Source organism: Adiantum capillus-veneris, chromosome 24 (assembly GCF_014529385.1).
Source record: "Adiantum capillus-veneris isolate H3 chromosome 24, ASM1452938v2, whole genome shotgun sequence".
Classification (NCBI taxonomy): Eukaryota; Viridiplantae; Streptophyta; class Polypodiopsida; order Polypodiales; family Pteridaceae; genus Adiantum; species Adiantum capillus-veneris.
Genome location: NC_140954.1, coordinates 102,635,423 through 102,657,659, shown reverse-complemented (window position 1 = coordinate 102,657,659; position 22,237 = coordinate 102,635,423). Strand labels below are relative to the sequence as shown.

The following is a 22,237-nucleotide window of genomic DNA, read 5'->3' as shown; positions in this document are numbered from 1 at the left end:
CAGATTCACCCTTAAAGGAAAGTGCAAGGTATAGACCCATGGTAGCCACCCACAAGACAATATAACCATCAGTTCCATCATGCATAGTATTACAGCATATCTGCAAAACAGCTCAAGTTAGCTCAAAAATTTATGAGGGTCATTCCGAGGGACAATCAGTTTTCTCTTTTTGTTAAGGAGTTAGCTCCTCCTTTTGGTTCTTTTGATCAAGGAGTTAGCTTCTCCTTTCGTCCAGATTCAAACTCTTGATATTCTGACGTAGTAAAATTAGCCATCACACCCAGACCGTACTGATCTTCCATGGGTGTCTTGATGCACTAAAATTACATACCCAGGCAATCTCATCCAATTAGGAATAATCAGTGGTTGGCACATCACAATGCAACACAAATGCTTACATATGCATGTTACGAGACATAGAAACATAAAATCGCCAATGAACACTCCTCCCGCATAACCTAACAAGGTCCGGGCTGGGAGATATTCAACGACTACCTCATCACTCCTCCCGCATAACCTAAAAAGGTCCAGGCCGGGAGATATAGAGGCCTTTTACAACCGAACGCCCCCCAGACCGCAGCCTGCATCGTTTGGAGGTGCTGAGAGTAACCATTGCTCAGACTTCTTAATACTCCTCCCGCATAACCATCCAGGTCCGGGCCAGGAGTCACAACAACAATTATTTACAAGCATACAACCAAACGCTCCCCAAGCATCGACCTGCGTCGTTCGAAGGTTTTCTAGCATACAACGAAACGCTCCCCAGACATCGGCCTGCGTCGTTCCGAGGTTTTCAAACATACAATGAAACGCTCCCCAGGCATCGGCTTGCACCGTTCCGAGGTTCAAACAATACCAAAACAATATTTCTCACTTCTCCACCCAGGAGTAAAATCACCAATCAATGAAACCAATATTAGAACCAGAGTCAAACAATTCAAATCGGCACCAAAAAGGGTTCAAAACAGATACCATCCATTTCAAACAAATTCCAACAGGATCACCAAACAAGTTCTCAAACAGATTTCAAACTTAAAAAGCAATCTCGACATCAGTCGAGATCGAAAAGTCGACTGACTTTCCATCCTGAAACGTGCACCAAAAATTAGGGTTAGGTTCATTCCATAAGGTCGTAGCCAGGCACAGCATGGTCCATAGCTCTTGGACAGACAGTGTCTTCTTTGGCGGTGATGGTGGTCCCAAGATATAGCAGCCACACCGGACCTCCAAGGTCATCTGCTCGTGAAGGGACATCTACTGTGAGTTGTTGAAAAATTTTAAGATATAATCTACTAGGGTTTCCATGGCAAGCATTTTAGGATACCCCACTCTACCAAAAGTTGCACTTTGAAAGAAGACGTCAAAAACCATATAACTTCGGGCAAAAATTTTCTTAAAACCTTGCCAAGTCCTTGAAAGTGTGAGGTTTGGTAGCTATAGACATCAACATCTGCATGGCACTCCTTCTGAGAAAAACAGTGACTCGAAACAAATCTAGATCCTTCTCTTGCAAGTGATCTTTATGGCTTATGCCCTATAAGACGAGCGGTGAAGACGGAAGCGCGCCCGATGCACGATGAAGTAAGGGTGGGAGTGGCTAGTAAGTCCGGGGTCGTGGACCGAAAATACCTTAAATAAATTCCATAAGTCTCTGGTTTGCTCTGTTTGCTCTTTTGTGGGACTGGTATGCTTTCAAAAAATCACACACCTGATGCTCTGATACCACTATCACAAGACGGGCACCACGTGCCAATAGAATCAGAAAAGCACACGCCTGATGCTCTGATACCACTATCACAAGAAGGGCACCATATGCCAATAGAAAAGAACAGACTGGACAAACTTTTAGCACTTCAATAACAACTGAATTGAGAGAGAGAGAGAGAGAGAGAGACGACACGCAATTCGGAGTGGCGGAACTCCACCCCAGAGAGTATTGGCCCCAAACCTTGGCGCCCCTTTCGGTATTTCTTTATATTACTTGAACTCTATACAAGCCGGTACTCCAGACTTTGCACCTTCTCCAGGAAGCATTCCCGAGAATGAGCCCATGGCCTCATATTTAAAGGACCTAGCCCCAAAAGCAGTTTACAATAAAAAGCCTTCAAACTCAAAAGCAACTGGTCCAAAAGCAAAGCCAAAAAGCTATCAGCGTAAATCACGAAATTCCGTACAACTGCCACGTCAGTAGCCAGCGCAAAACGCGAAAATCCGTACACTCTTCCACGTCATCAGTCAGCGAAATTTTCGGGTTTCCGTACAACTACCACGTCATCAGCTTCTCCGCCAGTCTTTTCTGTGTGTGTGTGGATCCTACTTTATTTTAATCCTTTATGTCACTTGGGGCCCCATCGGACGGGGTTCCAATAAGTTGATAGGACTTATTCTGTTACTTGTTCTTCTTAGGGTTTAGGCCCCTCGGCCGATATCTACAAGTTGGCTCCCTTCTTCAGGGCTTTGACACGTCAACAGTTTGTGACACCCTTGACCCCGGAGCTATGGAGAACTTCATCCATCCAGAATTCTTGAAGCAGATGCACTTTGATTATGATGCAAAGGGAGGAGAAATTGAAGCTGAGCTAGCCACGAGGCAAACTCAGAAAGTGGTATCGCTCATTGGTGCTCTTCCGGTGACTATACAAGATTATCATGGAAAAGCTGATTTCCACATTATGAAGTTGGGCAATTGCGACGTTCTCTTGGGCATGCCCTGGCACGACAAGAATGATGTAACTCTCCAAGTTCGGAATCGAACCATCACCATGATGCATAAGGGCAAGCCAATTGTCCTCAAAGTTCGGTTGTCCGAACAAAGCCCTGAATGACCTCTCTAGTTGTTTTCTAGTTAGATACTTTTGAACATTGTTTGAGAAAGTATTCTTGAAATTTGTTTGAAATGGATGCTATCTGTTTTAAACCTGTCTTGGTGCCGATTTGAATTGTTTGACTCTGGTTTTAAATATTGGTTTCAATGATTGGTGATTTTACTCCCAGGTGGAGAAGTGAGAAATATTGTTTTGGTATTGTTTGAACCTTGGAACGACGCAGTCCGATGCCTGGGGAGTGTTTCGTTGTATGTTTGAAAACCTCGGACCGACACAGGCCGATGTCTGGGGAGCGTTCCGTTGTATACTAGAAAACCTCCGAACGATGTAGGCAGATGCCTGGGGAGTGTTTAGTTGTATACTTGAACCTCCAAGCGACGCAGACTGCGGTCTGGGGAGCGTTTGGTTGTACAGTCCTCTGAGCTCATGGCCCAGACCTTTTTAGGTTATTTGCCGGGGGGAGTGACGAGATAGTCGTTGAGTAGCTTCATACAGCATACCGTTTGTCTTGGAGGAGTGCTCAGCGGCACTGATTGTTGTGTTTGTAACATGCATATGTGAGCATTTGTGTTGCATTGTGATGTGCCAACTACTGAATATTCCTAATTGGATGAGATTGCCTGGGTATGTAATTTTAGTGCATCAAGACACCCGTGGAAGATCAATGTGGTCTGGGTGTGATGGCTAATTTTACTACGCCAGCATATCAAGAGTTCCGAACTGGACGAAAGGAGAAGCAACTCCTTGATCAAAAGAGCCGAAAGGAGAAGCCAACTCCTTGATCAAAAGAGCCGAGAGGAGAAGCCAAGTCCTTAACAAAAAAATAGCGAGCTAATTGTCCCTTGGAATGTCCCTCGGAATGACCCTCAGAATTTTTGAGCTAACTTGAGTTGTTTTGCAGATATGTTGTAATCGTAGACGATTACTTTCTTTCAAGAAGGGGGGATGTCACAAACTACTGACGTGTCAAAGCCTGAAGAATGGAGCCAACTTGCAAATCTCAGCCGAGGGGCCTAAACCCTAAGAAGAACAAGTAACAGAAGAAGAAGTCCTACCAACTTATGCGGACACCGTCCGATGGGGCCCCAGTCACATGAAGGAATTAAAATAAAGCAAAACCCACCCACACACACACGCAAAAGCTGATGACGTGGCAACTGTACAGACACTCCGGATTTTGCGCTAACAATGCTAACATGGCAAATTTTTGCAAAACGTGGTGACAGTGCTGACATGGCAGTTGTACGAAATTCCGTGATTTACGGTGGCAGCTTTTTGGCATTGCTTTTGGACCGAAAGCTTTTGAGTTTGAAGGCTTTTCATGTAAACTGCTTTTGGGGCCTAGGGCCTGTAAATATGAGGCTAGGGCTCATTCTCTGGCATGCTTCCTAGAGAAGGTGCAGAGTCTAGAGTACCGGCTTGTACTGTGTTCATGCAATATAAAGAAATACCAAAAGGGGCGCCAAGGTTTGGGGCCAATACTCTCTGGGGTGGAATTCCACCACTCCATGTCGCGTGTCGTCTCTTTCTCTCGGTTCAGTTGTTACTGAAGTGCTAAAAGTATGTTCAATCTGTTCTTTTCTATTGGCACGTGGTTCCCGTCTTGTGACAAATTCACTGTTTCGCATCATTTTGAGCGGAGCAAACACGTCTACGTGTGAGTCAAGAGCTCTTGCATGCAATGGGACAGTTCCCTTGTAGATCGGACGAGTTTTCACGCGAGAAAACTCTCCGTTTTCGCATTCCTTTGCGATGGAACTGTGCATACTTGAAGGAAATTAGCAATTAGCTAATCTGGTTCCTGTACAGAAGGCTCTTGCCTTGGCAAACGTGCATAAAACCCCCAGAACTGTACATGGTCATCTGAGAAGCCCAACGAGAGGGCATTACCATATGTGCAAAGGGGAGAGAGAGATGCGCGAGAGCAAATCATCGCACTGCATGAGACAAGGGAGAAGGCAAGCTTTCTATTAAAGCTGTGATCACCTACTACTCACACGCGCACACTGTGGAGCACACTTTTAAAAATCAGCCTCCAACCTCATTTTTGGGCGCCCCCTCTTGGATGAGACTTCTGGAGCATGTGTTGACCTGCAGGTTGCTCTCTAACTGCCATGTGTCCAATTTGCTCTTTTTGGTTTAATTCCTAGTACCCACCAAGTTATAAAGTCCTGCCGCCGCGGGACCTAAATGACTTTAACTAAGCCTAGCCACTTCTTTACTAGTCGGATTCCAGTGCTGATCGGCCCAACCATCTTGTGTGGCTCCTTGGCCTTGACTCTTGCGGGTGAAACTCTCAGCCAACCGCCCTTTCACACTGGCCACACAATGTCCGAGCATTTGTGATTTTAACAAGAGGGTCCTAAAATTAAATAAAAATCAAGGGAAAGAAACCAGCAAATATATATAGTGGTTGTCAGAGTCTCGTGACACACCACTTGAGGCATAAGTCAATACACTTAGTACAAGCACCAAGTGCCTGTAGTACCTCAACATGCTAGCGTTTTCCATCAGCACCATAGCGTTTCCATAACCCTTGTAGATCAGCCCTAGCGTTTGCAACCCCTTTTTCCATTGTATATACATTCAGTTATTCATTGCCAAGGTTGATTGGTTCAGGAGACTTTCTCTTTCGTTCTCTTTCTCTCTCTCATGCTCACTCCCCTTGGTCTCTACGCTTCCGCATCGCCGACTTTGACATGGTATCAGAGCGTCTTGGTGAAGCTCGTGCCTGAAGCCCTTGGCGTAAAGGAGCAACCCCCAAAGAGAAGAGAAGAGCACCCGACGCAAGCATATCTCTGCAACAGCATTCCAAAACGCTGCCCTCCCTTTCCCGCCGGCAGTTCCCCTTTGCAGCCCATGAAGTCACTCCCCTCCTACATTTTGAGACGCTGCAGTGCAGCGGCGCCGGACATCAGCTCAATGAGCGTTTTGAAACGCACAGGTCGTCCTCCCCTTGGCGCATGAACTCCCCTGCCAGCGAGCGTTTTGAAACGCTGCCGGCAGCAAGCTCTGGCTCCTCATCGCGCTCAGCGTTTTGAAACGCTCACAGCAGCGTTTTAAAACGCTGCTGGCTGGAGCTGATAGATAGACAAGGGCAGCAGTGAGAGAGTGTTGCAGCCTAGTCGAGCAGGCTTCATGCCAATTGAGGACTTGAGGAGGGCGTTGTCCTTGGAGGTTTGGAGCAGTTTTGGGAGCGGGATTGTGTGGAGCCTTCATCTGTTCGAGGGCTCCCACAGGAAGTCTGTGCGGCTTGGGAGACGGACCTTGGAGTCTCGGACTCCAAAGAGGGAAAACGGAGTTTGCAGTGCCGATTGGGACTTGCAAACGATTGGACCGGCTTGGGAAGTGGCTTGAATTTTTTGCGGCTTGGTTCGTGCGGCTACACTTTGGAGTGCGAGAAGGTTCCCAGAGTTCAAGATCTCGCAACTTCACCATGGCCCCACCTTGCTCAAGCTCCAGCGACAAATTGAACGGGAATAACTACGCTCATTGGAATTTGATTATGCGACTGTTGTCGACGACTCGAAGCCTCGTCCCACACAGGATTCCCACAACAGGTACACCCGCCTTCAAGATGACGGATATCTCAAATCGTGTGTCAATTGGGTAATGCAAAGGTAATGTCAGCCATTGCGGAATCTCTTACAAAGGACCTATCTCCAGCTATTCAGACCTTGAAGACTGCCAACAAAATGTGGTTCAAGCTCGTAGGTATGGGATTCTATGATGCGAGCAGTCACCCTTCTTGGACAGTTGTTTGCCATCCACTTTCCCCGAGGAAGTTCCATGCAATCATTTCTTATGAAGACTAAAGTTATTCATGATCAACTATCGGCTATGAAGAGTGCACTGACGAGTAACCAGTTAGTTGCTTTGGTTCTCGCGAAGTTGCCTCAAGGTATGAAACAGTGGCTAGGACACTTCGGCTACAAGTCACGAAGGAAAAGCTGGAATTTTATGATCTCAGCTCTTTTCTCATTGAGGAGGAAACCATGTTGATAACTCAAGGCAAAATTCAGATTTCTGAGATAGTGGAAGCACATGGTGAAGCACTTGCTGCTTCGGATTCCAAAAAGAGGACGAAGTACCGTTGTTATAAATGTGGAAAGCGTGGTCATCTGACCAAGGATTGCAAATCCAAAGGCAAAGACAGAGATTCTACAAAGGACAAAGGTAAAAGCAAGCAATAGGAGGAAAGCAGTGATAGTGACTCATGGAAGGACAGCAAGGAGGCTGCTTGTGTGGTGGTGACTACACTGGCAGGGACTCCCGCCTTCTAGTCACATGAAAATCGGTGTCACCACTAGCTTCAGCCAGAGAGAGGCTTGTGAGTGGCAGAGCGGGGCAAGCAATGCTCCCTATAATTAATTTGGACCCTTGTGTTGGAGTTCAAGTTATTGGTGTTTAGACCCGTAGGTCGGAGTTCAATGCACATGCATCTGGCAGGGAGCCAATCAGACATCTAAAACACTATGGATGAGTGCACCAATCCATTGTTGTTGGCCGGATCATGGACAGGATGTGTTCCAACAGTTCATTATCTTGGAGTTTTATATTTTGGACGTGATGTGTTCATAGTTCACGAATGGAGATTATTGGACGTAGTATAGTCTACAGTTCAAAGTTTCTACAACAGCAACCCATGCTCAAGATGGCATTACTTCAGGTACAAAGTTGAGGAGAGCAACACCGAGGTGTCCATGGTAGCTTCTTCATCGACTTGGTCTCACTATTGATGTCCACTATGAGCTGCAAAGAGGGTGTTGAAGTTTAGGCATCTCAAGTGAACTGCCCAATGTGATCCCATTATTTAGTTTGGCTTTTAGGTATTTATTTTACTTAATTGTCAAAGTCTTGGGGTTGGGCAATTTACTGAGGTTGCTATAAAGCAGCCCCTTGCCTCCATTGTATATACATTCAGTTATTCATTGCCAAAGGTTGATTGGTTCAGGAGACTCTCTCTCTCTCTCTCTCTCTCTCTCTCTCTCTCTCTCTCTCTCTCTCTCTCTCTCTCTCTCGCTCTCTCTCTCTCTCTCTCTCCCCCCTTGGTCTCTACGCTTCCGCATCGTCGACTTTGACACTAATGTTAGTCTTCTTTCTCTCCCTATCACTCACAAAATCTTCAATCAGTATCTCTTCTCTCTCTTGTCTTTTGCACATCTATCTCATGAAGGAACCTCACTACTTGCTCATCCTGAGCATTCACCATCAATCACTTCCGCTGCACAATACAAAGGTCATCCCACGATAGCACCAAATCAGTCCCAAGTAGGTAAAAAACAGAGGCAGCCAGCCCACACTCCTCTTTGCTGTGAAAAATCAGCCCCTAAAACTTGTTCCAATCGTCAAATCGACTCATGACCACACCACGTTTCTGATACCATTTCAAAGTGGCAAGAGGAAAAGCAGAATCCAATGACGAACATGGCCACTACCGACAATGACAACTCTCTCCAAATCTGGACAGCAGCCTGCGCTCACACAAAAAACTCCCTAGATCTCAAACTTGATCAGCCCAATCTCATGTAGCAATGAAGGATACCGTCGAGGGATACAAGGGCAGCTCACAAAGCCTTGTTTGGTCTGCACAAACAGGGCTGATTGATTCTTGCCTTTTCCTACTATGAACACTTACATAAAGCAGAAACACTAGGAGAGGGTGAGAGAGATGGGGCAATGTCAGGTGCAACGGAATTGAAATGGTAAAGATCTAGGTTTTACACTTCCACAAAATTCCTTTCTTTATTTCCTTGCGTTAGTGATTCCTTTTAGCTTGAATGATGGTTCCTTTTACTTTTCCTTGAAGAGAGGGAATGAGAGTGCGGTAGAGATGTGTAGAGAGAGAGAGAGAGAGAGAGAGAGAGAAAAGAGGAGAATGACACCCGATGGGTTCCCAACCAACCCTCTCAAGGGCCCGCGGGCCCCCACACCGTTGCCGATGTGGTATTTTCTTTAGATTGCGTACATAGAATGTGCACACATGCAATACCTCAAGAACACTCTACTGACTCGAATGGAGACTATTGCTGCAGTAACTCCTCAAGACGAGGCAACTCCGAGGCTGATTTGATGCACCTTCGGATCCTTCTTGATGAGGGATTGCGGATGGCCACCAAGGGATAGATGTGGGGCTGGATTGCACTATGAGGGGCTGAAAAATGCAGATGTCGATGATGGACAGCAATGGAGCACTCGATGCCAGCGAGGGAATGGCCGAGGGGAGGCTCGATGGGCTGCCAAAGTACAGGACCGCAACGGGATGCCAACGAAGACAAATCCAAGACGTACCGTTGCGAGAGATGGGCTGAAAGCTGAAAGTGCTGGCTAATCTGCTGGAACTGTAGCGCTAGGGCTGATCTGGCATCTCCAAGCAAAAATGCTAACCCTTCTGCTGCTAGCTTAAAACGCTAGGGATCTGTGATGCAAAACACCATGCTCTACTCTGCACTCTACCAGCCCTAGACTGAACTTATATAAAACGTTGGCCTTCATGCTCCCTTTATAGGTGAGGAATAGGCCTTATTAATCTGCTAAGGACTGGATAGGGCAAACCCTCCACCAGACCCAACAAATAACTCATAAAATTGATTATTCAAAAGTTAAGGCAGGGGGGGTCAAATAACTGTTGCACATCTACCCACCCGAAAATCCGTCGATTGATGCAAGGAATGGCTCGTTGGATTCCTCTAACCTAGAACTACATGCACGTCGTGTCATATGCCCACAGTGGTGTAATAACATATGTCGAAACGCGTGTAGAAACCATGTATGCAAGAGGGTTCCAAAATTGGAAAACCTAATCTGATGGACTTGTCCGGACATGCAGGTCCTGCGAATAGGCTCACAAAATTGCCGGTACTAATCCTCCTAGGATACTAGACACTCCTATCTAGGAAGAAGGGGAAAACGGTCTCTGGAAGTCGATAAAACATGTCCATGTGGCACACAGTCATGTGCACATGACATCCCCTCCTGCTTAAGGTGAGGTACTAGTATCGAACTCCATGCACGCGATAAGATGGTCTTGGATGACGTTTCTTCTAGATTATGTCCTCCACGGCGACTTTTGAGAGAGAGGCTCCCCTAGGTGATGTGGAAATGTCCAAAACACAAGGATGGTTATGATGCATCTACTCGCAAACAATGGATTGCCTCTTGGATCAACGATGCCTTGCCACGAAGGTTACCGGCCAGCCTATGCTGCCCTTCGTGGGAAGATTGGCGAGAGCAACAATGCGATCTGTCATGTCGAAGAAGGATGCTAGAATTTCTGTATGTCGAGGCGGTCGAGCGCGCACACCAAGTCAACTACCCTCTCGCAGGCGCACCACAATTGTAACCCCTTGTATACACCGTTTGCATTACCCACGTTCAAGGCGCACAGTCCTATGCGCAATGGCAAGTCCTGCAATTCCCTGAGTGGAAGAATCATCCTTCACCGAAACGCTAATACACACTCTTAACACTCCAAAGAACAAAAATTCCAAAGATTAGCGGATTAGTGTAAAATCTTCAAAGCTCTAATACCAATGTCAAGTGAAGCGAAATTGAAATGGTGAAGATCTAGGTTTTACACTTCCACAAAATCCCTTTCTTTCTTTCCTTGCATTAGTGATCCCTTTTAGCTTGAACGATGGTTCCTTTTACTTTTCCCTGAAGAGAGGGAATGAGAGAGTGCGGTAGAGATGTGTAGAGGGGGAGAGAGAGAAAAGAGGAGAATGACACCAGATGGGGTCCCAACCAACCCTCTCAAGGGCACCCACACCGTTGCCGATGTGGTATTTTGCTTTAGATTGCATAAATGGAATGTACACGCATGCAATACCTCAAGTGCAGACTCTACTGACTCGAATGATGATCGTTGTCGTGGTAACTCCTCTAGACGAGGCACCTCCGAGGCTGATTTGATGCACCTTTGGATCCTTCAAGCTTCTTGATGTGGGATTGTGGATGGCCACCAAGGGGTAGATGTGGGGCTGAATGGCTCTCCCAATGGGAGAGGAATGAAGCGCTTAAAAACGTAGATCTCGACAATGCCGATGATGGACAGCAATGGAGCACTCGATGACGGCGAGGGAACACTCACGAGGAGGCTCGATGCCAACGAAGACAGATCCAAGCCGTTCTATTTCCAAGGATGGGCTGAAAGCAAAAAACACTCGCTAATCTGCCGGGAGCTACAGCACTAGGGCTGATCTAGCATCTCCAAGCAAAAACGCCACTTTTCTGCTGCTGGCTGAAAACGGTAGGAATCTGTGATGCAAAACACTAGGCTCTGCTCTGCACTCCACTAGCGCTAGATTGAACTTATGAAAAACGCTCGCCTTCATGCTCCCTTTATAGATAAGGATTAGGCCTTATTAATTTGCTAAGGGCTAGGTAGCGCAAGCTGTCCACCAGACCCAACAAGTAAATCATAAAAATGATTTATAAAAAGTTAGGCCAGAGAGGGTCAATTTGGATGAAACGGTCGCACATATGCCCACCCAGGAATCCGATCGCCGCGAAGAATGGCTCATTAAATTCCTCTAACCTAGAACTACATGCACGTCATGTCAAATGCCCACCGTAGTGTAATAACATCTATCAAAACGCGTGTACAAACCATTTATGCAAGAGGGTTCCAAAATTGGAAAACCTAATCTAATGAACTTGTCCAGACATGCAGGTCCTATGAATAGGCTCACAAAATTGCCGATAATAATCCTCCTAGGATTCTAGACAATGTTATCTAGGAAGAAGGGGAAAACTGGCTCTGAGAGTCGATGAATCATGTCCACGTGCACGCTGAGCCATGTGCACGTGACAGGCAATTCTTGCAAAAGGTGGATCGTAGGAGAGAGGAGAGATCCTTTGGCAATCTACTAACACAAGAGATCACGAATGCTAGAGAGAGAGAGAGAGAGAGAGAGAGAGAGATGCGAACCCAAACAACTGGCGATAGTTGCAGATGGATAACACAACTGAAAGCCTGAAGGTACCCTATATAGGGAGCCCTCTAGCACTAGTTCGATAGCTAACAAGACATAAAAGTTTCTTTTCACGGCCTTTGGGAAACATTTGATACTCTTGTTCAGCATATCATTTGTTCTCATGCTTACCTGAGCTTGACGCTAAAGGAAAAATCTATCTAGAAAAAATAAGTAATAGGTAAAGTGTCTTACCATTTGGTCATGGCAAACCTCCAAAGTGGATGTACTAATGCATTTAAGCAAAAGTAGCAAAATAGTATTAAAAAAATCCACATCCTCGAAGAACTTCAGTGGGTTGTTGATCATGACATATGGGTTTTATGGCACCATAGTTTATGTTTTGAAAATACAATTAGCTAGAAAAATATCATGTTTTCCTCAATCAACTTACCTATTATTGATGTTTCTATACTAACGCTCACAACGGCCACTAAGATCTTTTCATGATAAACTTTCCTCCTTGTCTTGGCACATATTGCCATAGAAACTCTCAAAAGCATTAAAAGGTGCCAAACTAAGAAAATTTTGAAGATACTTATAAAGTATCTCATTACTCAAAATTCCCTTAGTCCTCTCATGCGACAGTGTGGTCTATAGTTATTCCCTAGTCTTTCTTTTCCTATGATGGCAGCAAGTGCTTCAAAGAAGATATCGATGAGCAACTTCATCTCTCATGTCGAATCCATAAGAACAGCTTGGCAATGATCAAACAAAGGACCAAAAACCATCTCATTATCTGGATTGATAGGCTGATGGGGACACAACAAATTACTTAAAAACAATCTTGGCATTGTCTCGGCAAGGTCATTGCCTTCAAGGATAAGAACAAGTTTTACCTTCCAAGAAAAAGGCCCAAATCCTTGAAAGAGCGGCATCAATCGTTGGCATTAGAAGAACCATTGAGAATAATATAAGTTTCCATCATGAGAGCAGACACTACATAAAACAAGTCGTGGGGAGCCGCAGGAAAAGAATGTCAGCCTCAATCCACTAATTTCTACAGCAAATAACCAACCAGCACCTCCAGACTAAGCATGGCGAGTGCTCTTTGTGATCCAAAATATAAAAAAGTTAGTAGCCTTTACTTTGACAATCGAAAGAGGCATCATGCAAATGAGCATGTTCAGTGTTTGTTGAGATGCGGGCCGAAAAGAAGCCCCCTTTTCCGGGTAAGTCGGTAAATAGAGGATCACGTCTAAATGAACGTAATCACATGATTAAAAAGAGAACTAATCGCAATAAAGACTATAATACCAGCGCTTGGACTCCCTTGAATAACCACGATATCTCTAATAATATGTTGAGAGTGAAAGAGAAGAGAGAACATGAACGCCATGTACACTGCAGAAGAATAATTCATTTGATAGATGAGACCTAGGTCATATGGCAACAAAAATGCATTCAGGAGTCAGATGGCACAAAACAGTAGCAGATGTATAACATGTACACGGGCTCAATGTGCTCCGTGGACACGCTACTACACCCAGAGCCAACCCTTAGCCTTGGAAAAATCTAGCAAACCTGCTACCAGCACCTTTGTCAGCCTATTCATGCCTTGACAAATTTCTTAGACTAGTGAGCACCCCTGTCTACCCTAGTGCATAATCAATCATTCAAGGCGCAGTCGATTGTCCATGCCAATGCCAATCTGAGGGTGTCACAAATAGCCTAGGACTAATGGGATGTGTGATTTCTCTTCACTCTAATCTAGGTTCAAAGCTGTTCAGCTCAATTCCTCATATTCGTGGTTAAAAATTTGGATAATTTTACGGTCCCCTCTTTGGTATTTCATTTTCCGAGGCACATGTGGCTTTATGGCTTTTGCCAAGTCTGTATTTCCTTGTTGCCATGCTCCTGGTGCAAAATTTTCCACCAAGAAAATCTCTCTCTCTCTCTCTCTCTCTCTCTCTCTCTCTCTCTCTCTCTCTCGCTCTGAACACTGCATAAAACGGCATCATGCAAAAAAGGAGAGGTGCCATGGCTGACCTGGAAGCACATGAAGAAGGTGGAGGGTGTCATGGGGGCGACAGAGGTGGGAGACAACCCAGTCAAAAGCGTGCTTGCTGTGAAGGGAGTGATCCACTGCTACGAGAATGGATCGCCCACCGTCATGATGCCCATCATGAGCATGCTGGTGATGGTGATCGTTCTGCTCCATATCCTACGAAAGACTCGTGAGCAGCCAACTGCGTTTGACTTTGATGTATACAGTATATATTAGATAGATGGCCTCCACACGATGAGTTTCACAGTTTGGTTCCCATGCATGAAAAGAAATGCTTAAACTTCACATGGAATGAAAACAAGGCCGACACTAGCGTGTAGACGGCGGCACTGCCTGTTGTTAGAGAGAGAGAAAGAGAGAGAGCTCTTGACTGCGTTGATCGGCAGAGCAAAGCAGAGAAACACACACACACAGAGACAGAGAGAGAAAGACTCTTGACTGCTTTGAACGACAGAGAGAAAAATTTAATCTATTTTTATTAGGGACCTAAAAAATAGCTTAAAAGAAAGCCTAAAAAATGTGTACACAAATTGATAGGCATCACCCCTATATCACTACCTGCAAGCAGACAGTGCCAACAAGTGATAAAATCACAAGGCCTGCCAAATTAAGGAAACTAATAAAGAACATGAAAGTGAAACAAAAAACTACTAGGATGGTAATCATATTGATCCATAGAGAAAGTGATTTACAGATTACACCATAAATGTTGATCACGATGAAGGATTGAAGAGTATCAAAGTGGTGTTTTGATAGGATAAACACAAACATAATGTATTTTATCATGCCAAGCCTGATAAAATTTTCTTCTTGAGATGCAATTTTTGAAGTACCCTTTTATATGCTTTGTGTAATGCAATCAATTTATATAATTTTCCATATATATCGTTAACTTAAAGATATAAACACAAAAAATGATAGGCAATTTTGAGATTCTAGCATGTCAAATGACATGAGTTTTTTTTTAAGCACATATTTTGATAGGCAAAATAGCCCTTGACAAAAAAAAAAGCGTCAATTTTAGGCCTTGATCTAAGGCTAGATCCCACTTTAAAATCTCTACGACTCTAAGCTTTTTAAAAAAACATAAGCATAGTGAATTTCTTTTAAAAAGCACCCTTAAGCTCTACACCCTAAGCTTTAGATCCCTATGCTCTACACCCCACTTTAAAAATTCTACATTTTTAAGCTCTAGAGCGCCTTTTACAAATTCAAATTGTAGATCCCTAAGTTGTAAATCCCACTTTAAAAGCTTTAAAGTTCTAAGTTAGTAAGCCCTAAAACTCTAACGTCTCGGGGTGACCCTCCCTCCCCCTACCTGTGGATCCATGTAACATTTTCACTTTCTTTAATTCAAATTTTTACCTTCTAATAAAAAAAAACTCTAGTTCCTCATTGGATTAGCTTTAAAATCTCAAAAAAAAAATCTTTAAAGATTAAAGCTCTAAAGGATAAATTCCTTCCATAAAGTTTTAACCAACAAAAATGACAACTTTAGTTATTACCTAACCCTTGACAAAAAAAAGCGTCAATTTTAAGCCTTGATCTGAGGCTAGATCCCACTTTAAAATCTCTACATCTCTAAGCTTTAAAAAAAAACATAAGCATAGTGAATTGATTTAAAAAAGCACCCTTAAACTCTACACCCTAAGCTTTAGATCCCTATGCTCTACACCCCACTTTAAAAATTCTACATTTTTAAGCTCTAGAGCGCCTTTTACAAATTAAAATTGTAGATCCCTAAGTTGTAAATCCCACTTAAAAAGCTTTAAAGTTCTAAGTTAGTAAGTCCTAAAACTCTAACGTCTCGGGGTGACCTCCCCCTACCTATGGATCCATGTAACATTTTCACTTTCTTTAATTCAAATTTTTACCTTCTAATAAAAAAAACTCTAGTTCCTCATTGGATTAGCTTTAAAATCTCAAAAAAAAAAAATTAAAGATTAAAGCTCTAAAGGATAAATTCTTTTCATAAAGCTTTAACCAACAAAAATGACAACTTTAGTTATTACCTAACCCTTGAAAAAAAAAGCGTCAATTTTAGGCCTTGATTTGAAGTTAGAACCCACTTTAAAATCTCTACATCTCTAAGCTTTTAAAAAAAAACATAAGCATAGTGAATTGAATTAAAAAAGCACCCTTAAGCTCTACACCCTAAGCTTTAGATCCCTATGCTCTACACCCCACTTTAAAATTTTTACATTTTTAAGATCTAGAGCGCCTTTTACAAATTAAAACTGTAGATCCCTAAATTGTAAATCCCACTTTAAAAGCTTTAAAGTTCTAAGTTAGTAAGTTCTAAAACTCTAACGTTTCGGGGTGACCCTCCCCCTACCTGTGGATCCATGTAACATTTTCACTTTCTTTAATTCAAATTTTTACCTTCTAATAAAAAAAAATTATTTTATCATTGGGTTAGCTTTAAAATCTCAAAAAAAAAAAATCTTTAAAGAGTAAAGCTCTAAAGGATAAATTCCTTCAATAAAGTTTTAACCAACAAAAATGACAACTTTAGTTATTACCTCAAGTTTCAACTGTGAATGATATTCTCAAAATGAAAAGATGGGTAAAAGAACTTCTCAAATTTCAAAATAAAAAAGTGACTCTTGTGATTTGTGGAGCCTCTAAGCTTTATCATTTAACATATAAGGCTGTCAACGTTTCATGCTTTCTAAGGCATTGGGCAACACAAAATCTTTTCTTTGATATACGAGCGTTCGTTTCATTTTTCAAAACTCAAGACATGTCCATCATTAGATTTACACGCTCTTCATTTCAATGAGTGCCCACTATCTTATTTCAACCAATCAACATTTGAAGTCTATCAAAAAATACTTAAAAATACAACTCAATTTTATTCCTATTTTAGTCAGCAAAAAGAGAAGTGATCACTATAGCCTTTGCCCTTTGGGCATGCCAAAAAGGCTTTTAAAAATAGTGAGGAACGCGCCTTTCTCACCAAACATAGGTTTAAGATTTAGGAAACTACTCCAAGACTTTTAAACTTTTGCATATTTGCAAAAGTTTCCCAAACGCACCATTTCTCCCTTTTTCCAAAGAAACAACCTTAGATTAGTGTGTATTATGAAACTCACCGTGAGAAGACTCTCTTACAGCGTTGTGCTTTTTGTCTGACCGTTAAGTACCTGTAGGATGAGTAGGTGATACAATCTTCAAAAAACAAAAGAAGAGGTGAATCAAGGTAGATGCTTCAGTCGCGCAGAGAGAGAGAGAGAGAGAGAGAAAGCGCCAATGAGCGAGAGCAAGTGCTTTCTATCTAGGGCATCATCTCTTGGAGTCCATGGTGGATGCGTAGATAAGCAAGTGGTAGGCTGCAGCGCAGAAGGGAGGGGATGCAGCATGCGAAGCCGACGAGCATATCGAAAGCAGGATTTGTTTTTTTTAATTACACTCCAGGCCCTCTAGAGCAGGTAAGCCGGGCACTGAAGTGCCCGGGAACAGCAGTAGGGTATTTGTTGGATTGGTGGGGGTTTAAAACCGAAAAATCCTTTTGTAAGGGTAGTGAAGCTTTCACTTGAGAGGAGCGAGTAGGGAATCTCAGAGAGCATCTCAGCAGTAATGAATAAAATAGAATGAATACGGGACGTAAATCATTCTATTCTATTATTCTATGGTTGGGTTTAGACGGGACGGCGGCAGAAATATGGGAAGGGAGGCGGGGGGGGGGGGGGTCCACATTATCTCGCATGGGCATGCTCAAATGGGATCGACGGCTGAGATGATCTGCGCTTGGTAAATTCGGGCGTTTGGTAAATTCAAGAAGAAAAGTAAATTTGGGCAGGCTTGTAAATTTGGGTCAATCCGCACCCCATGCCTCGAACCCCCGACCTCCCCACCACGAGCCATGTGCACTAATCACTACACCCTCATGTGTACGTTGAAATAGAGGCGATTCGAGTATGTCATATTGTAAATGTGAGCCAATTAGTAAATTCAGGACAAATTTGTAAATTCGGGCAAATTGGTCAATTCGGGGCAACCTCAGATCTGACATCCATAATTGACGCGCATAGCCTTTTCCTCCTCCACCATTGATCCCATTTGACCATGCCCGTGTGATATAGTGATGGGGGGGGGGGGGGGGGGGGGGGGGGGGCGCCATTTCCACCTTGCTTTTCAGCATGGAATGCAAGCATGAGCTCCCAACCAGAACCCACAGCATGCTAGCTAGTCGTTGCGCCACGATCCTCTCGGTGATTGGTTGCTACCCCGGGGAGGTCACCTAATAAAAATGTAACCTATCACGTGAGTTCAACATAAGGGTATTTAAAGTTCTTGAAACTTACAGAAATATATATATAGAAGGGCATTATTTTTTCAAATTTGAAAAAAACTTACAGATTTTAAAAGAAATGGGTACATTATATTCTTGAAACAATTCACAGATAAGGGGTTTTACAAACATGTCTTGAACGCACGTGATATGGTATTTTTACACATAATGAACCCCCCAGGTTGCTACTGCAAACAAAAATCTTGATTTAAATGTGTTGTCGCCTCGTCTAAACTAGACAGCACAGGTAGAAAAAACAGACGAGGGCTGTCGGCACACTCGTCTGAACCCATCCATATATATGTCTATTAACATAATATGGCACTTGTGAGACCCTTTCCACGTGTCGGTATCTGCGAGTTGAAGGCTTGAGACAAAAAAAAATTGAGCTGGCAAGAAAGAGCACACGCTGACTATAGCCGGCGACTTCGAATGAGTATGTTGACGCTTGGTGGTGGCTCTACCAGGATTTCAAGTACATTTAGTTTCTTGGTGAGGACCGAAATTCAAATTCCTTGCAGCAGCAGCACCCCGCTCTCAGACCTGGCAACAAGCACCATCCCGCCCTCAGACCTGCTACCTGAAGTACACACACACACACACACACACACACACACACACACACACACACACACACAGAGCAAACTCATATTCCCTGCTCTCGAGTCCCAGTGCTCCGTGAAGTGAGAGAGAGAGAGAGAGAGAGAGAGAGAGAGAGAGAGAGAGAGAAGAAGAAGAAGAAGAAGAAGAAGAAGAAGAAGAAGAGAGAGAGAGATGCAGAGGGCACGTCGAAAATATAGGCAGGGTGCGACAACAGCAAGGTATTTCAAAGGCCACTGCAACACACTCTGTGTGTGTGTGTGTGTGTGTGTGTGTGTATGTGTGTGTTTGTGTTGCAGAGAGAGAGAGAGAGAGAGAGAGAGAGAGAGAGAGAGAGAGCACATGAATAGAAGAAACCCGCCACTGCACTGGCTATGGGCTGTTGCTCCAAATTGGCAAGCTCCCAGCACCTTGAAGAAACATCGACTACTGTGTAGAAACAGTAAGCGCGAAACAGGTTGGTATTGTGTGTCAGTAGTAGTGAGCTCCATGCTTCAATGTCAAAACACAACGCAGATTTTTCTAGGCAAGGCAACAACCAAACAAAGCTAAGTGAGGGCCAGAGAAGCGCCCTCACCTCTTTATATAGAGGAGGGAGGGAGGCGGCCCGCCAGATCGTAGTCATGAGCAAAATCGCCATGAGTGTACTGACTCCATTATGCGACATGAGGCCGCCCATGGTTGCATAGAGAAAGCCCATGCGCCTTCACGGCAAGTATTGGTAGTAGGGTAGTAAACCACTAAGTAAAACCTACTTGCAAGTACTAGATACGGGCCTAGTCCCATGGTGAAGAGGTGAAGTTAAAAATATAAGCCAGAAACTATATTAAGTACCACTGTCTGTGTGTGTGTGTGTGTGTGTGTGACTGCCAAGACCTGTGAGGCACAGAACGAGTTGGCGGAAGTTGTCAAAGCTATGACCTCGGGGGAGTATGTGTGGATGATTACAGGCTGGCAATGGCGGCCAGGTCGGAGGGCGGGGTGCGGGTGTTGTTGTTGTGGTGATGGCGGATGGTGTGGGTGCGAGGGTTGTTGTTGATGATGATAAGGATCAAAGGGTCTTGAGATCTTGAGAGGGGGGGTCTGTCCTTGGCGAGATCTCTCTTCATGGCAAAGAGGGGGTGTTACCATATACATGTGGTAGTGATGTGTGTGAACACACTTAAACCGTCGGGGGATTTTTTCCCTCTCTAGGAGGTTTTTTCCCCCATGAAAAGTATATGCGCCCATTCATTCTAGGGCTATCTCTCTTTCTATTGCACCTAAGTGATACACTCTCTATTGTGTGCCTTGAGCTTCCTTCATCTTCTCCAAGCTGTGTGTGTTTTCCTGCAAGCCTAATTCCAACAATTGGTATCAGAGCAAGTTGCATCCTCTCGGACTTAGTCGCCAGCAGCTCCAGCACACGCGTGCTCACTTTCTCCAATTTCAGTGAGCTTTGCCGAGCGTTCGCAGGTCAACAAAAAGTTCAGGCCGAAAGCTCTTAGAGCTTAGTCTGCTCAGATTTCTGATTCGGGCTCATTTCAGCCTCCGTTTCCACTACAAGCAGTACTGTGCATAGGCTATTTCATCATTTTGTGCAAAATTTTTGTCAGTGCCATTTTCTGCATAATAGGTCCCTTACAATCGTCTTCTACGGTTTGTGCTAGATAGCACGTGTTGTTCCCGCTTCGTTTATCCTCTTTTCGGGTAGTTTTCACATCAGGTGCAGCATTTACCATGGCTGACAACAACACGGATGTGTTCAAGATGTTTGATGTTGAGGAAAGATTGGATGGGGACAATTACCCTATGTGGGCTTACATGATGCAACATGTTCTTGTGTCAAAGGGTGTCTGGAATATTGTGCAGGGCATTGATGTACGTCCTGGTTTTGAGGATGTAGGCGATGTTGAGGATGTTGAAGGTCTTGTTGCAAGGCTGCTATTAGAGTTGTTTTGCCTACGGCAGAACAAGCTCGTTGATATGTAAAGCATGTGCAGGCTCATACGTCGATTGCGTTGTCTGTGAAGCGCACCATTACTCCTCACATTCGTTTAGAGAAATCTGCAAAACAGACTTGGGATATTCTGATTGGTCTTTATGCAAGCCACAATAATGAGGCAAATTTTTCATTGTTGCGTAAAGAACTGGAGTCGAAGATTATGCATGAGGAAGATGATATGGACACCTTCCTTGCTCGTGTCAAGGATATCAATGAGCAACTTATCTCTGTAGGTGAAGTCATTTCAGACAGTTCCCTTGTGCAAATTGTTCTTGATGCCTTACCAGATTCTTACCAGACTTTTACTAGTACTTGGAGACTTATGACCTAAGGAAATCTTGAAGTTGTCAAGTTTGATGCATGATGCACATTGCTGTTGCAAGAGTCACTTTCCAGAAAGAACTGGACTAGGCAGCATACACTTGAACAGGCTTTTATTGCAGCTCAAAGAAAGGGTGGTAACAACAATGCAGCCACTGCTTATGGTTCTTCTGCGAGTGGAAAATCACTAGTTCTTAATGCTTCTGTTGGCAGCAATTCGTCTGGAAATTCTACTGATAAGGGAAAAAAGAAGATGCGTTGCCATTATTGTAAAGCTAATGATCACTTGAACAAGCAATTTCCTAAGTTGAAGGCCAAAGAGGCTAAGAAGAAAGAGGGTGACTCCACTGCAAATGCTCGTTCCACTACAAATGCAGCCATTGTTGAGTCTTCTTTGAGAGGAGACTGTGATGCTGATGTTGATGCAGAATGGGCTTTTAGTACAGAGTGCACTCACAATCCTGTTGTCCATGATGCATTTATGCCAGTTCATGTAGATTCACATGTGTGGCATTTTGACAGTGGTGCTGCAAAGCACATTACCTCACATCGTTAATTGTTCACCTCTCTCGAGTCTATCCCTCATGGGAATTCAGTCACTTGTGCCAACAATGCCTCCTATCCGATTCAAGGAGTTGGAGAGATTTTCCTTACTACTGTAAATGGCAGTTCTTTCGCACTTGTTGATGCACTTTATGTACCTGGGATCAAGAAGAATCTTTTATCTGTATCTGCACTTGCTAGAGTTGGACTTGTAGTCAAATTTGTGGATGACAGATGTGCAGTTCATGATCTCAGTTTTGGTGATGAAATTGTTGCATCTGGCTTTTTGTGTCGTGGGCTGTATAAGCTCACTTTGTATAACAAGTGTGGACAAAATTTTGCAAATGCAGTTGCAGATTCAAGGGGCATGCACGTTTTGGGCATCTGAAATTTTCTAGCTTGCTGCGTTGCAGAATTCTGATATGGTTGCTTCTTTTCCGCCTCTTGAAGCACCTATCAAACATGTTTGTGAAGGCTATATTTTGGGTAAAATGCATCGTGCTAAGTTTCCAAAGGATGGGTCGGTTCATGCTACATGCAGATTGCAACTCGTGCATAGTGATGTTTGTGGGCCTATGCAAACTTCGTCCTTGGGAAATTACTTGTACTTCGTGACTTTCATTCATGACTACTCCAACCATGCATGGGTATATCCGCTGAAATCTTAAGTCCGAAGTGTTCATGTGCTTC

The 22,237-nt window shown here is 43.9% G+C and overlaps 1 protein-coding gene across 1 annotated transcript in view; it reads right to left on the bottom strand.

Moving 5' to 3' along the window:
• Positions 1-14,030, bottom strand: part of RD2 (Adenine nucleotide alpha hydrolases-like superfamily protein) — a 42,198-nt gene extending 28,168 nt beyond the window's left edge. Inside the window, exon 1 of the mRNA XM_086498915.1 lies at positions 13,787-14,030. Within this exon, the coding sequence (XP_086355041.1) occupies positions 13,787-13,958 (172 nt within the window). The 5' untranslated portion in view covers positions 13,959-14,030. The remainder of the gene's footprint in view (positions 1-13,786) is intronic.
• Positions 14,031-22,237: the final 8,207 nt, after the last annotated feature.